This window comes from Heliangelus exortis, chromosome 1, assembly GCF_036169615.1.
Source record: "Heliangelus exortis chromosome 1, bHelExo1.hap1, whole genome shotgun sequence".
Lineage (NCBI taxonomy): Eukaryota > Metazoa > Chordata > Aves > Apodiformes > Trochilidae > Heliangelus > Heliangelus exortis.
Genome location: NC_092422.1, coordinates 28582682 through 28597134, shown reverse-complemented (window position 1 = coordinate 28597134; position 14453 = coordinate 28582682). Strand labels below are relative to the sequence as shown.

The following is a 14453-nucleotide window of genomic DNA, read 5'->3' as shown; positions in this document are numbered from 1 at the left end:
AAGGGTGGAATTTGTCTGTTATCTGTTGGGGATTTTTGTGTTTTGTCCTTCTTCAGTTGAACAGAGCTACGACCCTTGAGAATAAGAATAGTAATACAATTAAAAAGTTGTTTTACTATTCAAGGAGCAGGGTCAATCTAGTTGCTTCTATATTGCTGTGCTGTTCCACTTTTTTTTGGGTACTAGAAATTTTTAAGGATAGGTCTGCTGTTGTGGCAATGTCCCTTTTATTTGATGAGACTGTAAGTTTTAGTAAGTTGAGACAAAGTAAGTGTTGTGTTCACACTTTTTGATCTGTGTATCACTTGAGAAGGACTGGATGAAGGACAAGAGGTCACTTTCCATGTACCATCCAGTGCCAAGGAGGTTGTTTTTAGCCAAGGCCTGAAGTTCAGTTCACTCTTCTGGATCTTGCTGCTCCTTCACCTTTAAAGGAGGAAACAAACGTAGTATATACGTGGGGACATCACTGCAGAAAAGCATGGTTTTAAAAAAAGTGAAGGGTTCCTTTGAAATTGAATTTTAAAATAAGGTGAAATCCTGCGTGATTAAAGAAGTTAAAGCTTGGCACTCCTTTGTTAGTATCTGGTAACAGGGCTAAGGAAGCAGCAGGAGAGGAACCAGAGGTAATTTTTTTAAATGTTATGTTAGTAAAGAAGTACTTTGACTCATAGAAAACAGTAGAGGATTAAAGCATGAAACAGAGGAACATTGAAGAGGTTTCTTCCTCCTTAAAACACTAATAACATTCATTCAGATAGGGAATGCTTTAAGTTGATGACAAAATGGAAGGAAATGAGAAGCTGGGGTGATGTTGCATTTAGCTGGCATCAAAGCCTGATAAGAGAAGGAAGAGCAGTTCAGGTATTGCTGTTGTATGGTAACTTATTTTGGTTGATATGCACAGTTCAACCTTACTGCTATTTGGACCAGCAGGGATTCTTTCAGTTATCACAATCATAGACCATTGCTGTTGTCTTGGAATAAGGAAACCCAGCTCTTTGTCAGAAGTGACAAATTGAAGCAAAGTGGAATCTGTCAAGAGGACTGGAGTGCTCTGAATTTCAACTTGCATTGCAGGAGACAGAAACAAAAATAAAAATGATAAAACCTTCCTACTGGCAATAGTTCTGAACTCAAGCTGTGCCTTTGCATTATGCACAGCAACCTGATTAGTCTGGAATTGTAACGGAAGTTAAAAAAATCTTGATACTTCTGCCTTGTTCACAAAATAAACCAAAATGCCTTATTTGTCACAAAGAGAGGGGTCAGGTCAACAGCACTCTAGAAACGGATCTGCTATACTTCCACTGCTTCTTCCTTTGCATATCTTAAGAAAGTAATTTTCTAAATAAGCTTTGAAGAATCAGGGAGAAGGCTTAAAATAACAGCAGTGAAGAAGTGAGGAGATCATTAAGTTTCATTTTTTCCCCAGTATCCTTTCCATCAGACATTTCACTTTTTTGCCCAGGTGTGTTCCCATTTCTTCCCCTTAAAACAGATGACCACTCTTCAGGTCAGGTTACCCATCCTGTAGTAGTATGGGTAGGTGGCATTTGTGTGGTTCCTGAAGATAGAAGACATTTGCTCTGTTGCAACACTGTTTAATCATTGCTTTGAGCCCATTTAATTCAGTTGAATGCTAGTATGCATTATTATTTTATGACTCAAGTCATAGCACCAGGATTATGGGACCTGACTTGTCATGCTGTGGGAGTTAAGCAACAAAGCTCAGTAATGTTTCTTCTTACTGATTTTTCCTTGAATCTGTGTGCTTTAAATCAGAAATTAAGAATGAGTAAGTGGTCAGAATCAAAAGCTTCTGGTTGGTACAAGCATGCATTTGGGGCACTGGAATCCTTCGTTGTTTTCTTGTAGGTAATTACACCATGTATCACTTCCACTTCTGAAGGTCTACACCATTTTTATAGATAATATCTTTTTATAATTGATTGAGATCTAGGATACAGGTCACTTGGAAGAGCTATCCTAATAACTTTTCTTTTTAATTTAAAGAACTTAAAGATATAAACCTTGTTGTCTGTTTTCTGCAAACACTATCATTTGCAGATGACTAGCTGTGTATTGGCTAGATCACTACATTTGAGCTTTGGAATCTATACTTGGTTCTGTTTGCAAGTATTTCCTCAGCATATTGAGTCCTGCAAATAATTACTTTTTATTAGACCAAATAAATTTTAATTGGATGTTTGCTCTTTTACACACAGTCTGTTCCATTTCAAGATTGTGAAAGTTAGCACTAGTTTCATTTTGCATTATAAAAACATTGGCTTAAATTACTGTTTCACTGTGGGATTACATTTATAATTTATTTTAATAACAAAGCATAGCTGTTCAAAAGATTTGTTTCTAATGGTTAAAAAAAAATAAATGTACCTTCTCTTTTTCTCTTCTCAGATTTATCCAAGAATAGATTAACTGAGGTTCCTACAGAGTTGTGCCATTTTGTATCCCTGGAAACACTAAATCTATACCACAATTGTATTAAAATTATACCAGATGCCATAGTAAACTTGCAAATGCTGACATACTTAAATTTGAGGTAAGTTTATCTTTGCCACATTTCTTGTTTATTTGCAAATGTGTCTGCACTTTGTGTTCTGGAACAAATGGCTAAATTTTTTGTTTTATTGGAAGCTGCAATGTAAAAACTCATTGGCTGTAGATACAGCTCTGTGTGAAGTCACTGTAAAGGCCAAAATGGAAAACTAATTATTAAAAAGAGACCAAGTAATATTAATCTCTTTCCCTTATACTTCTAGCAAATTCAGAATGCTAATCACATCAGCACAGTCATGTTATTTTTAATTCCCTTCTGATGATAAATTTCATAAAACTTTACATACTTTTTGTAGTTAAGAGGCTGAAGAGACAGAGGATTAATAGCTTTTCATGGGGAATCACAAGGAAAAGCATTGCACTATATCACTAGTATCCTCTTACTGTAGAAGTTGTTGTCATTTTAGGAGGAAAGAGCCAAGAATTAGGCACCTTTGTCTCTTTTCCATGAAAAATGTGCATGAATACTAATCAATACAGAGAATTGGTACTGGCTAAAGTGCAGCTGAATGTATATTGGCTTTTGAGAGAGGGAATGTCAGCACTTTTTAAGCTGGAACAACGTGTGGAGCTTTATTTGCAGGTGGGCATGTAAAAACTGTAATAGTAAAGATACAATAATCTGGTCTTTACAATAATGAAGTTTGGGCAGGGAACAAAGTGGCTCCTGGATTTTTAAATTCAAGATATGGAGGCTTGATTATCTCAGTTATTTAAACACTGAGAATGTTTCTCAAGACTTCCTGTATTGTTGTACTGCAGCTTTTGTCACTGTGGAACACTACTGTTGGCTCTCTAAACTGGAACAGAATGTGTCTTGAATATATGCACATATGTAAGGAATAGGATGTGAAATTTTGCAATTGTTAGAGATACACAGAGAAATTAAGACTGGATAAAATCATTAAGTTTACATCTTAATATATTTAGGAATTAACATGAACTCATTTAGAACTCAGTCTAATGATGGAATTTGTGTGAACCATGACAAACCCAGAATAGTTAGAGAGTTAATATCACGTATCACATAAATTAGGCAATCAAAACAAAAGGAAATTTTTCAAGTTTTATTAAGTGAGGTCATTTTCCTCAGTGTAAAACTTCTCTGCTTGGAAGTATCCTTCCCCCATGTTAGCTGAACACAGTGAGCAGTCTGTAGAATAAGGGAAGATGTTCTTGACTTGTTAAGTATGTTGCTTTTGGGGAAGAAAAATATTACAGATGTAAAATTAATATTTTTCTGCCTGTTACCAACAGAGCCCATATGCTAAATACTGTTAGAAACTGATGCCAAGAGATATAGCCTTTGGGCCTTGGTGGATACTGTTAATGTTTTTACATATAGAACTTCCTTTTAGCTAATGATGATTTATTACTCACTTGCCCTGGCAACGGGCTGATCTTTATCTCTTAGTGGGTTGCTTCTGAGTTCTGTTAAACTTAAAAATGATTTTTACTCAGCTCTTTTTTTTTTTTTTTTAACTCTGATTTTTTTTTTAGATTCTAGGCTTAGTCAGTTTGAGTCCTTTAGAACTTAAAAAATATTTCTCTTTATTTTTTAGAATAAGTTATGTTTGATCTTCTGTAAAGACACAGGGACTGAGAATCCTGACTTCACAATAAGCACTGACTTTTAAAAAAAATTATTATTTTTTTCTTTCAAATATTGCTGCGTAGTCATTGGATTTCTCATTTTTAATATCCTTGGGTTTTTTATTTGATACCCTTCTCCCAGCCTGAGTAACAGATATGATAGTTTGCTCTGTAAAACATTTTGAGACTGCTGTGTGAAGCATGAATACATGGCATTATATGCAGTTTTGTAGCAGGCTGCTGGATTGGCAGTCGAAGAATTGAAGTTTTGAGACCTGTGGAATTTGTACTTTTTTTTTCCCCCCCCCCCCCCTGTGTTTCGATTCAATGTTGCAGCTCATACTGAAATTATCCAGGACAGTTTTTGCCACCTGTTTTCAGACTTCAGGCACTTGCATTTTTTCTCTGGAACCTTAACAGTCATGCAGAAGCAAACTAAAATGGTTCTTGCTGGGGTGCCACTTTCAGTTACTGTTCATTATTTTCCTTTAGGTTAATATTCATAAAAGAAAAAGTTATATTTTGAGAAAACTTTCAAACATTTTAGGAAACACAGTTAATATATTATTCTCTTGAGCTTAATGTTTCTTCTGGGAATTGATGCACAAATCGTAATAAATTAATATTTTAAATCACCTGGAGATCACAAAGGATCATGACACTTGTTATCTTTAAGTGCAAGCTTCCTGACTCATTGTTACTAGAATGACAGCCTAAATATTTTTAAAGTTTTTTAGCAAATTCTGCCCTCCTTACAACTCCTCTGCAAGCAAATCCTCTGCTTGCTTCCTCCTCCCCCTCCATGCTCCCCAAAATACAGTATGAAGTCAACTAAAAAACCAATTTGAGGAAAAAGATACAGGGACAAAATGACTTGAGATGAATCTTGGAAAGAAATGAACCATTGATAGTCACATAATTTTTCTCTGTATTTACATGGTTTAATATCATAGAATCATAGAACAATAATCTTTAATTGCAAGTTTCAGATGAAAGTAATTGATAAAATAACCGTTTTTTCTTTAATGTATTTATCTTTAAGTTGGAGCAAAGGACATCCACTGTACTGCCACATAAAAACCATAGGAAAGTTAAATTCTTGCAAAATACTGTCACAGTTGACTTTCTTGTATTCATTAGAAAAGGGAAGCAGCTGTTCTAGGTGTCAGCAAGAGTTACTACAATATAATTAATCTCTGATATGCATTTTTTCCTGAGCATTAATATTCCACAATATTGTTTAATCACTAGTGCAGCTGTTTTTGATGTGCATTTTCTTAATGATAGCCATATGAAAATTAGATTTTTTTCTGCATAAAATCTGATGTACTAAAATGAAGGAATTTTACAACTCACAGGCTTTGAGTATACAGTGGAATGTCACTGTTGTTTTTAATGGTTGTTTTTTTTGTTTTGTTGCAGTCGAAATCAGCTTTCTTCTTTGCCAGCTTGCCTGTGTGGTCTTCCTCTAAAAGTCTTAATTGCAAGTAACAATAAGCTAGGTTCACTTCCAGAAGAAATAGGTCAGCTAAAACAGTTAATGGAACTGGTATGTTACTGATTTTTTTTTTTCTTTTGACTTTGTATTTACTAGGAACAGTGAAATTCACTTTGGAAATATATTTGAACAAATGCCTAAAACTACAGCAGGCTATGCAGGTTAAAAAAAAAACTTTTGAACTTCTTGAGTTATGTTGGGTAGTAACATAACAAGTTTTGTGTTCTTCAGGACCCTTCTAATCAACTTCACAGCCCTTGGTTCCTTCAAGACTCAGCTTCTAAGTTCATCATCATTATCAGTTATCATTATCATTACTCTCTGCCTCCACTGGCTCCCTGTTTTGCTGTATCAAGTCCATAGTTCTGGCTCCAGGATCTGCAAAGTCAGATCCCCTCCTGTAGTACCCTCCCTTTCATCTTCCTTTCTCTGCCTTATTACTGTCTGCCTATCACACTGCATTCCAGTTACTGCTCTTCTCAGTCTATTTTCACTTTATTTCAGTATTTCTGTCATACAGCCTTCCTTTCCTAGAACACCCATCTAAATCAGTTCTACAAAATAACTATATTCTTATTTTCAGAGCTGTCCACGTGACTGCAATTTGTGCAAGGAACAGATAATATGTAATATATCATCTAACAAATGAGAATCTGAAAAGGCAAAAATTATGTGGTGCCTTAACTTAAAATTAATTTAATTCCTCATGATTTTTTAAAACTTTTTAATGTGGAAAATAAGAGAATATATCTCTTTCTATTCCTATTTTATGTACTGCAGGATGAGGCTCTGAATTGTCTGTGGCATATGTGTTGTGTCTTCTGGTTATTTCTGTTCACTTGACCCCTTAAGATACAAGTTGACAAATAAATGAGACTTTGACACTGCTAATTTGTGCATAGGAAAACAAAGATACTAAGACTTTTTCCCAGCTGCTGCTCTCTCTCTTGACTGCATTTGGCTTGCACAGCTTTTTGGTATCTTCAAGTGTCTGCTTATCATATTACTATTTTTATAACAGTATTTGCTCTGCAGAAGTACGTTACACAAATTAAATTGACCTTATTTTAGGCCCCAGTTCTGCAGCTGGTACTTTGTCTGTGAAGTGAAATGGCAACTCTTGGGCTTTTTTGCCTTTTAATACTCTTTTTGTACAGCATCAGGCCTCTGCTATTTATCATAGTTTATCTTGGCTGTGTCTGAGGACTGGGGGGGAGCTGTAATTTCCTTTTCCTTTCTCAGTTATACCTGAGCTTAAGACTATGGAGTTTGTTTCATTTTGTTTGGTGAGCATTATTAATTTATCCTATCAAATTAGGGGTTTTTTATCTATGTGATGGGTTTAATTACATTACTGAAGTGGTTTTGATTGAAGTAACCTTCAAAAAATGTGTCAGGCTATATAGTATTTTTTCTGTTGTGCTTAGAATGGATTAAATAAAAATTATGGTTCCAGTTTATATATTTAAAGTTGAACAGTATTAAACATGACAATCTCGTGGATAGGATGTCTGAATTGATAATAAACAAAGACTGGAACCTGTTAGCTCTCCATTGCTTCTAGTTTAAGTGTAACCTAGCTTAGTGTTGGGGGCTCATGTGAAATAATGAGAAGACTTGGTCTGATTCTCTCATATCAAAATCACTTATTTTATTTGTATTAACTGAGCTCTGTGATAATAATTCTAGTAAAGAGCTGCTGAAGTGATTTTATAAAGAATTTCCCCTCCGATGTTTAAGCCCTACCAGTAAGGTGAACTTGGGAGTGTTTCATTTGTTATTAAGAGCTTGTACTTAGCTTAATGGTAGCCCATAACCTTATTTTAGAACTGGGAAAAATGAAAAACTAAAAGGTTGAAAATCAATGTGGATTATACTCAAAGGGGATGGAGTTAATTTGTTTTTTTAAAACAGAGCATATGCTTAAATTAACTTCTGGGATACTGGATTTTCATATTGCTTTCCATTTACAGTGTAATTTCAGTGTTACTCTGTCATGAAGAACATAATTCCTGTTCTAAAAATATTTCAAATTAGACCCTCTAGCAACATGTTGCTTTGGTAGCATATAAAAATGATGAAAACTGAAGAAGGTCTGATGATTCAGGTCCTTGTGATTTAAGGGGCAGTGAGTGAATAACAAGTTTTTGTTAAATTGGGCATGGCTCTGTTCAAGTGAGCTGAGTAATTAGTTTGACACCACGCTAAGTGTTTGGTACATTTCCAGTGGAACGTGTTGCATTATTTAGCTGGAAATTGCTAATCATGGATGTACTGGGAGAAGCAAATAGTGGTAGGATTGAGATCCAGTATCTGCACGGGCAATATATAATATGATGCAATTTAGATAATAAGGTGATCATTGTTCTAAAACAATGTAAGTCATGCTGCAGTTGTAGCAAGGAACATTCAGCTGTGTGAGAGCAATGCCAGCCTGAACAGCATGTGGCCTTGAAGTGACACCAGGCTTTGGCAGGGCACAGGGTTGTTGGGTTGTTTGGGGACATACACAGTGCTGGTGCTGAGCTGGCCCAGGGGATCTGTCCTAAAAAGTGACAAATGCCACCTGGCTGCACTCAGTTCTTGTATTACTAGGACTTTGCCAAGCACCCTCAGGTTCTCTGGTGTTCCACATCTCTTCACATGCTGCATACACTGAACAGGGTGTATGTAGCAAATGGATTTTGTTGTTGTTGTTGTTGTTGTTGTTGTTGTTATCCAGCTTTCTGAAACAAATTTTACCTCTGTAGTCCCTCTTTAATGATAGAAGCATAGTTTGCTGCAAATCAGATCAGGTCATTCCAACTACTCTCTTCTCTTTCCTCCAAAAGCAGGTGGGCAATTCTTCTTCTTTTACATTTATATAAATGCCATACTTGTGGCAGAGAATAGCTTAAAGTTTACACACAGTAATTTTTCAGGTATTTTAAAATTTAAGGTCTTGGGTTATGTAGGTCTGACAGATACCTTAAAAGCATAAAAATACCATATACATTACTCTCTCTGCCAGTTATATTCAAATTATTTCCAAGGTTTTGATGGGAAAAACCAAGGTTTCCAAGGTTTTGATCATTGCTGTCAGCCAGGAGGATGAGTGCAAAACTGACTTGAAGATAATCTGAACCTTACTTTCTGTCAGAAAAAGTAATTGGGCAGAAATGCCTCATTAATTGCACGCAAAACATCAGATCCAGAGTAAAATTCTGTTCTCCATCCTACCAGGCAGTATTACACATCTGCTTTCTCCAGAGAATGGCTTTCTTTTTCTCTGGAACACTCCTGTCTCACATTGGAAGCCTGTAAATCTGAGTTGGGATTTAGGTCCCTGAACTCAGTCATTTATTCTGGGCCATCTCTGCCTTCTGTTACCTGAAAGGATCCATGTGCCCATGCCCTGTGTAACTTCTGACCACCCAGTATGGCTTGCATGGCACAAGCTCTGGCAGGATCCACTTTCTTATTAGGAGCAACAGCTCAGTCAGGGGTCCCAAGTTTTAAAATGGATGTAAGGAGAAAGTTTATCTCACTTTGGACGATTTGGAGCAAAAGTAACATTTGTTTTCAATTATTATATTGTGCTAAATTTTATTGGTTTAAGACCATTTAAACCATAAACTTTAAACTATGAACCATAAACTTTAAAAAAAAACAAACCAAAATGTTTATTTGTTTTCATGCTGTTGAGCTTCGTGCCACAGAAATTAATGTTAAACTTAAATACACCTTGGAATCCTCTAAGCTTTAGAAACTGTGCCTGTGTTGCCATGGCAGGACAAAATGGAATTAATGCAAGAAGTCTGACCTTCAGCAAACACGAGCCTCTGGAACCTTAGTAGATGTTTGGACTTCAGTTGTCTGCAGGTGTCCATGAAGTGAGGTCCCAAACTGCTGGTTAACTTGTTCCTTAAAAAAAAATTTAGCCTGAAAGCCATACACATTTAACTTTGATAATACTGTTTTCATTACTGCCAAAGTAAAGGGAAAGATTAATACCATCTAGGTCACATATGTGGTCATGAAGTCTAATAATAGTCAAGACTGTAACTATAACTACAAAAAAGTTTCAGGTCTTCCACAGCTATTCAGACAGTAGGAAAAAAAGGTTGAATTGCAGTGTTTAGTAGAAGAAAGGATTCTGTTGTCTCTAGAAGTCTTATGAATGCTGATGTGCTGTCACAACAGATGAGTCTTACTGAGGAGGTTTTGAAAGGTTGTAAGTGGACTTTGAGGCTGTGAGTGGTTTTTGAGGCTACACACTGCTGGGCTTCCCCCCTTTTCCTTTAAAATTCCCATTTTCCCTGGCTTGTTCTGGTGTATGTGCATAAATACTCTTGATCAAGAGTTTCTCTGCCACAAGGTGACTTTAAATTGAAGTTCTGTGCTCCAAAAACAGAGCATCTAATTATGAAGTTGTTTCAAGTGTGTAAATTAAAAATAGGACAGCAAGGTTTTAAAAATAAGTGATCTGGAAACAGTGTGATTAATCATACTTCATGGCAATTTGAGCAAAAGATTCATTCATTAACTGGGATTTTTAATTTCCTCATCTAAAAGCTAAAATAACCTCCTGACTCTGTTTTGGCAAGGAAAGGAAGCTTTGGCAGCAGTGAAATTCCAGTATGAGAAGAAACTTTCCTGATACAGACAGCAGCACTGCCAGATCAGATTTTCCTTTAATTATCATTTGTCATTTACTAGTTTTTAGGCATAAGAGAGTTACTGCAGCACTCTTGACCAGCATTAGAGCAACTGTCTTCAAAGAAATTACTTGGTATTTTTCCAGTCCAAAAGCTCCCAAATACTGTATAAATCCATCATTTGAGACAATCAGGAGTAGAAGTGAACATCCTAAAGTATTCCTTTGGCTCTTCAGGAAAATTCTCCTCTTAGTTCTCATACAGTGAGCCACTGTTGCCTTTTTTTTTTTTTTTTGAAATGCAGAAATGCAGAAATAGTTGGGGTGTTGCTCAAATTTACAGGTTGCCTGGGATGTAAGCAGTGTTTTCAGGGTGTTATTTATTTCATCTTGAGTATAGACAATTTGGTAAAAATGAGAGCCAGTACCTGAAAACTCCTGTCAGTTTAAACTGATGTAACCCAAGAGGTTGGTCTGTAGTGTGCCTCACAGCAGTGTCATGTTAGCAGCAGTGTTAAGTACAACATTTATTACAGTATACTCTATATAAACTTCTTGCTTGAAATTTTCCTCATTATAGCCAGACACTATGCTTTCAACTCAGCTTTACAGCAGTCACAGTTATGGGAATGCTAAAATGAGTTTAGATACTCTGATATTACCTAGATTATAAAACCAGATGAATTTAGCCATCAAAGTTGCTTAGAACCAGTCTAGGCTTTTAAGGAATACCATTTACACATATTTGTTGGATAGCTGTATAATACTAAGCAAGACTTGTCTTGCTTTATTATGTCCTCCTGGTTAGTGGGTTTTTGTTTGTGTGGGGTTTTGTTGTTTTTTTGTTGGTTTGTTTTGTTATGTTTTTTACTCTAATTAAAAATTCCTGTAGAACAGGAACCCTTTTAAAAAAATCAAATCCACACAGTAGCAGTTTTACACCACACCCATACATATTTAGTGGTTTAACCATGGTTCTGGATACTTCATATAAACAAAAAGGTAGAACATCTTAAGTAAATAGTTTTGAATGTTTCTGTAGAAATTAATTTTTTCTCCAAATAGGTATTAACTCTGGGTTTGAAGTCATGTGTAAATGTTTTCCCATGTATCTGCTTTTCCACTTGTAGGGAGAGAACATAGATGATAGCATATTTTCAGGTTAATGAAATGTTGCAACACTAATAGTGAATTAGCCACAATTTTGCATCGGTATTATTGAGTCTTTAGGAGACAAAAGTTCATTATTTCTGTTAACTTTTGCTGTAGGATGTCAGCTGTAATGAAATCACAGCATTACCACAGCAGATAGGTCAACTGAAATCCTTAAAAGAATTGAATGTCAGAAGAAATTACCTCGAAGTTTTACCCCAAGGTAAAAAAAAAAAAAAAGATAAAAAATATTCCTAATACCCCTATGGTAGCTTTTAAAATGTTTTTTAGTATTTTGAAATAATAATTATTTCTTTTATGTAAGTAATTATTATTAAAAAGTAGTACTTGCTTTGTGTTCAGATTTATTTGATCTTGCAGAATATAACATTCAGCTGTACTCATTAAGTAGTAATGTGAGTTTCTTTACATTAATTATCTTTATGATTCTAAGCATCTCTAAGTTACATAAAGACTTGCCTGTGAATGCAGTATAGGAACTGTCAGCTGAATTTCAGGGACAAAAAAAAATCCAAATATTTATTTTAAAATTTATTGTCACTTGTATAACAATAAATCTCTCTTCATTTCCTGGTATAGAATCAAGTAAATGTTGATCCTATTCCTACACGAGTTTGTATTTGTTTATATGTTACTGAATACAAAAGGTTTATTCAGACATACTGTTTTATGGGAAAAATAAATACAGATATAACACCTTCTCTCTCTTTTTTTTTTAATTTTTGTTGTTTTTAGAGCTAGTTCAGCTTCCTTTGGTAAAGTTTGACTTTTCCTGCAATAAAGTGCTTGTGATACCAATTTGTTTTAGAAAGATGGTGCAGTTACAAGTGTTACTGCTTGAGAACAATCCTTTGCAGTCTCCACCAGCACAAGTAAGTAACATCTGTCATTTAAATTGTGCCTTAATATTGTGTGGATGATAACCAATTATAGCTTGTAAAATGTCACCTTCTGCAATTGAAGAAGTCCTCTGAACTTCAGTCAACCCAGTCATTAGTTGCTGATATATAAATAAGACAGAGTAAGTATGTTATGTTCTGTGTATGGGCCTGTGCATCACTTGAACCAACATGAGTGTAGATTGGACACGAGGAAAATTTTTCACTCTGAGGACAGTCAGACATTTTCCAAGGGGTGGATTCCCCCCCTTTGGAAGGTTTTAAGTTGCAGCTCAACGGGGTGCTGAGGCATAAAATATAAAAAACAATATTACAAGGGTTGGACCAGATGATCCTTGAGGTCCATTCCAACCTACCATTCTATGATTCCATTTTGTTAGCTACCTTTTAATTTTTGTTATTTCTATTTGCATATACAACTTAATGTTGGAATATGAACATAATTTTGAAAAACAGAACTGAGAGACTTCCTGAATAATTTTTCTCTCTTTTACTAAGAACCCAGTTCTGGAAGGTTCTACAGTGATTTGCTATTTATTAAGAAACATGCGGATGGTCTAGAACGTAATCCATGTGAAATTAATTTTGCTTTATAGTGTAAGTTTCTAGACTGTGATACACAAAGAAATCAAACTCCTGTCCTAAATTGTGGGCCATGCTGTAAAAAGGTGATAATGAATTAAAGGAACCTGTGCTTTTCTGCTTAAGGATAATTTCACAGTTGACTTACTGCACAGTAGGTTCAAACTACATCTTTGAAAGCTACAATTTTTTTTAGATCATCAACTGTTGAAATACTTGAGAGTTTTTATTACACTGCAGAAGTGCTTTTTATAGCCAATGGTGATGCTGTTACCCGACTACAAAAATACACAGCAAGTTTTAGCACTTGAACTAGAAGTATACACTTAAAGAAAAAAAATTCTAAAGTGCATCATAAAGATGCTTGGCCACAAGTAAAAACAATGTGACTATGAGTATAAAGAACATGCTAATTCACTGAATGTCATTATTGAAATAACTTGAAAATAATTACTCAGTTTATAGTTAGTAATATGCCATATGCTCTATTATAATTCTATTTGAAAAGCCCATTTGTTTTTTTTAAGTAGAATACATTATTTTTTTTTTGTTTCTCTCTTACTTTCCAAGGGTATTTATGCTAGTACACACAAATTAATTGACTGGGTAATTGAAGTAGTACCTGGAGATTTAAAAAAAAAGAATAAAATAATTTTTTTTACGCCATATGTATTGTGACAATATGAGCTTGTTTTCAGGGAATTTTAAACTAAATAATGTTTGAAATTATTTATTTATTTCATTGCAGTTATAAACCTGACTTTTTTCCCTTGTCTAACAGATTTGTACAAAGGGTAAGGTGCATATATTCAAATATCTGACTGTACAGGCCTGTCAGATTAAAACAGCAGACTCACTGTATCTTAATGCCATAGAACAACAGCATTTGCCACAACCTGTGGAAGAGAGGTATGTATGAAAATCTCACTTAGTTTTTTCATGTAACACATGTAATAACAAAGTAAAATAAATTTATTTATATCTTTAGCTTCCATAGTTTAATTTGTTTAGATGCTATTTAGAGTGTACTTTTTTGACTAAAGGTTTGTTTTGCTTTAGTGCATTTTATTCTAGTGAAATCCTGTAAGTTTAGAACAAAATATTTTAAAAACCAGGTCTAATTAATGTTAGCAGCTCATTAGGAAAAAGCTTAGAAGTGAACCCAAACCTTAATTAAAATCTAACGTCTTGCTGGTACACTAGTGGGACATATTGAAAGTAATTGAGATGGTGGTATCATTAAGTGTTGGGACTTTCTTGTAAATCTGTCAACAAAAAAGTTTTAATTTCTTCTGATTTATATAGCATTATACGTTTGTCACCTGGGTGTTATAAGATTTTTTTATTCATTCAGAAGCTTATCCATTCAACAGAGAGATCTGTGTGAATCTTAAGATTCTCTTCAAGTAAAATGTGCTAGGTTGCTAGCAAAATGAAAGGTAAAATAAAAATCTCTAGTGTCTTACATCAAACATATTGGAAATATCATCTT

At 34.9% G+C, this 14453-nt stretch overlaps 1 protein-coding gene across 9 annotated transcripts in view; it reads left to right on the top strand.

Moving 5' to 3' along the window:
* LRCH1 (leucine rich repeats and calponin homology domain containing 1) overlaps positions 1-14453 on the top strand; it is a 125022-nt gene that overhangs the window by 58441 nt on the left and 52128 nt on the right. For all 9 annotated transcript variants that reach the window (XR_011725022.1, XR_011725025.1, XR_011725017.1 and 6 more), the window contains exons 2-6: positions 2419-2563; positions 5596-5722; positions 11577-11682; positions 12216-12352; positions 13743-13870. Coding sequence is in view for 3 of the 9 variants with exons in the window: in XM_071739460.1 (XP_071595561.1) it covers positions 2419-2563; positions 5596-5722; positions 11577-11682; positions 12216-12352; positions 13743-13870 (643 nt within the window). In the remaining 6 variants the exon portion in view is untranslated. The remainder of the gene's footprint in view (positions 1-2418; positions 2564-5595; positions 5723-11576; positions 11683-12215; positions 12353-13742; positions 13871-14453) is intronic.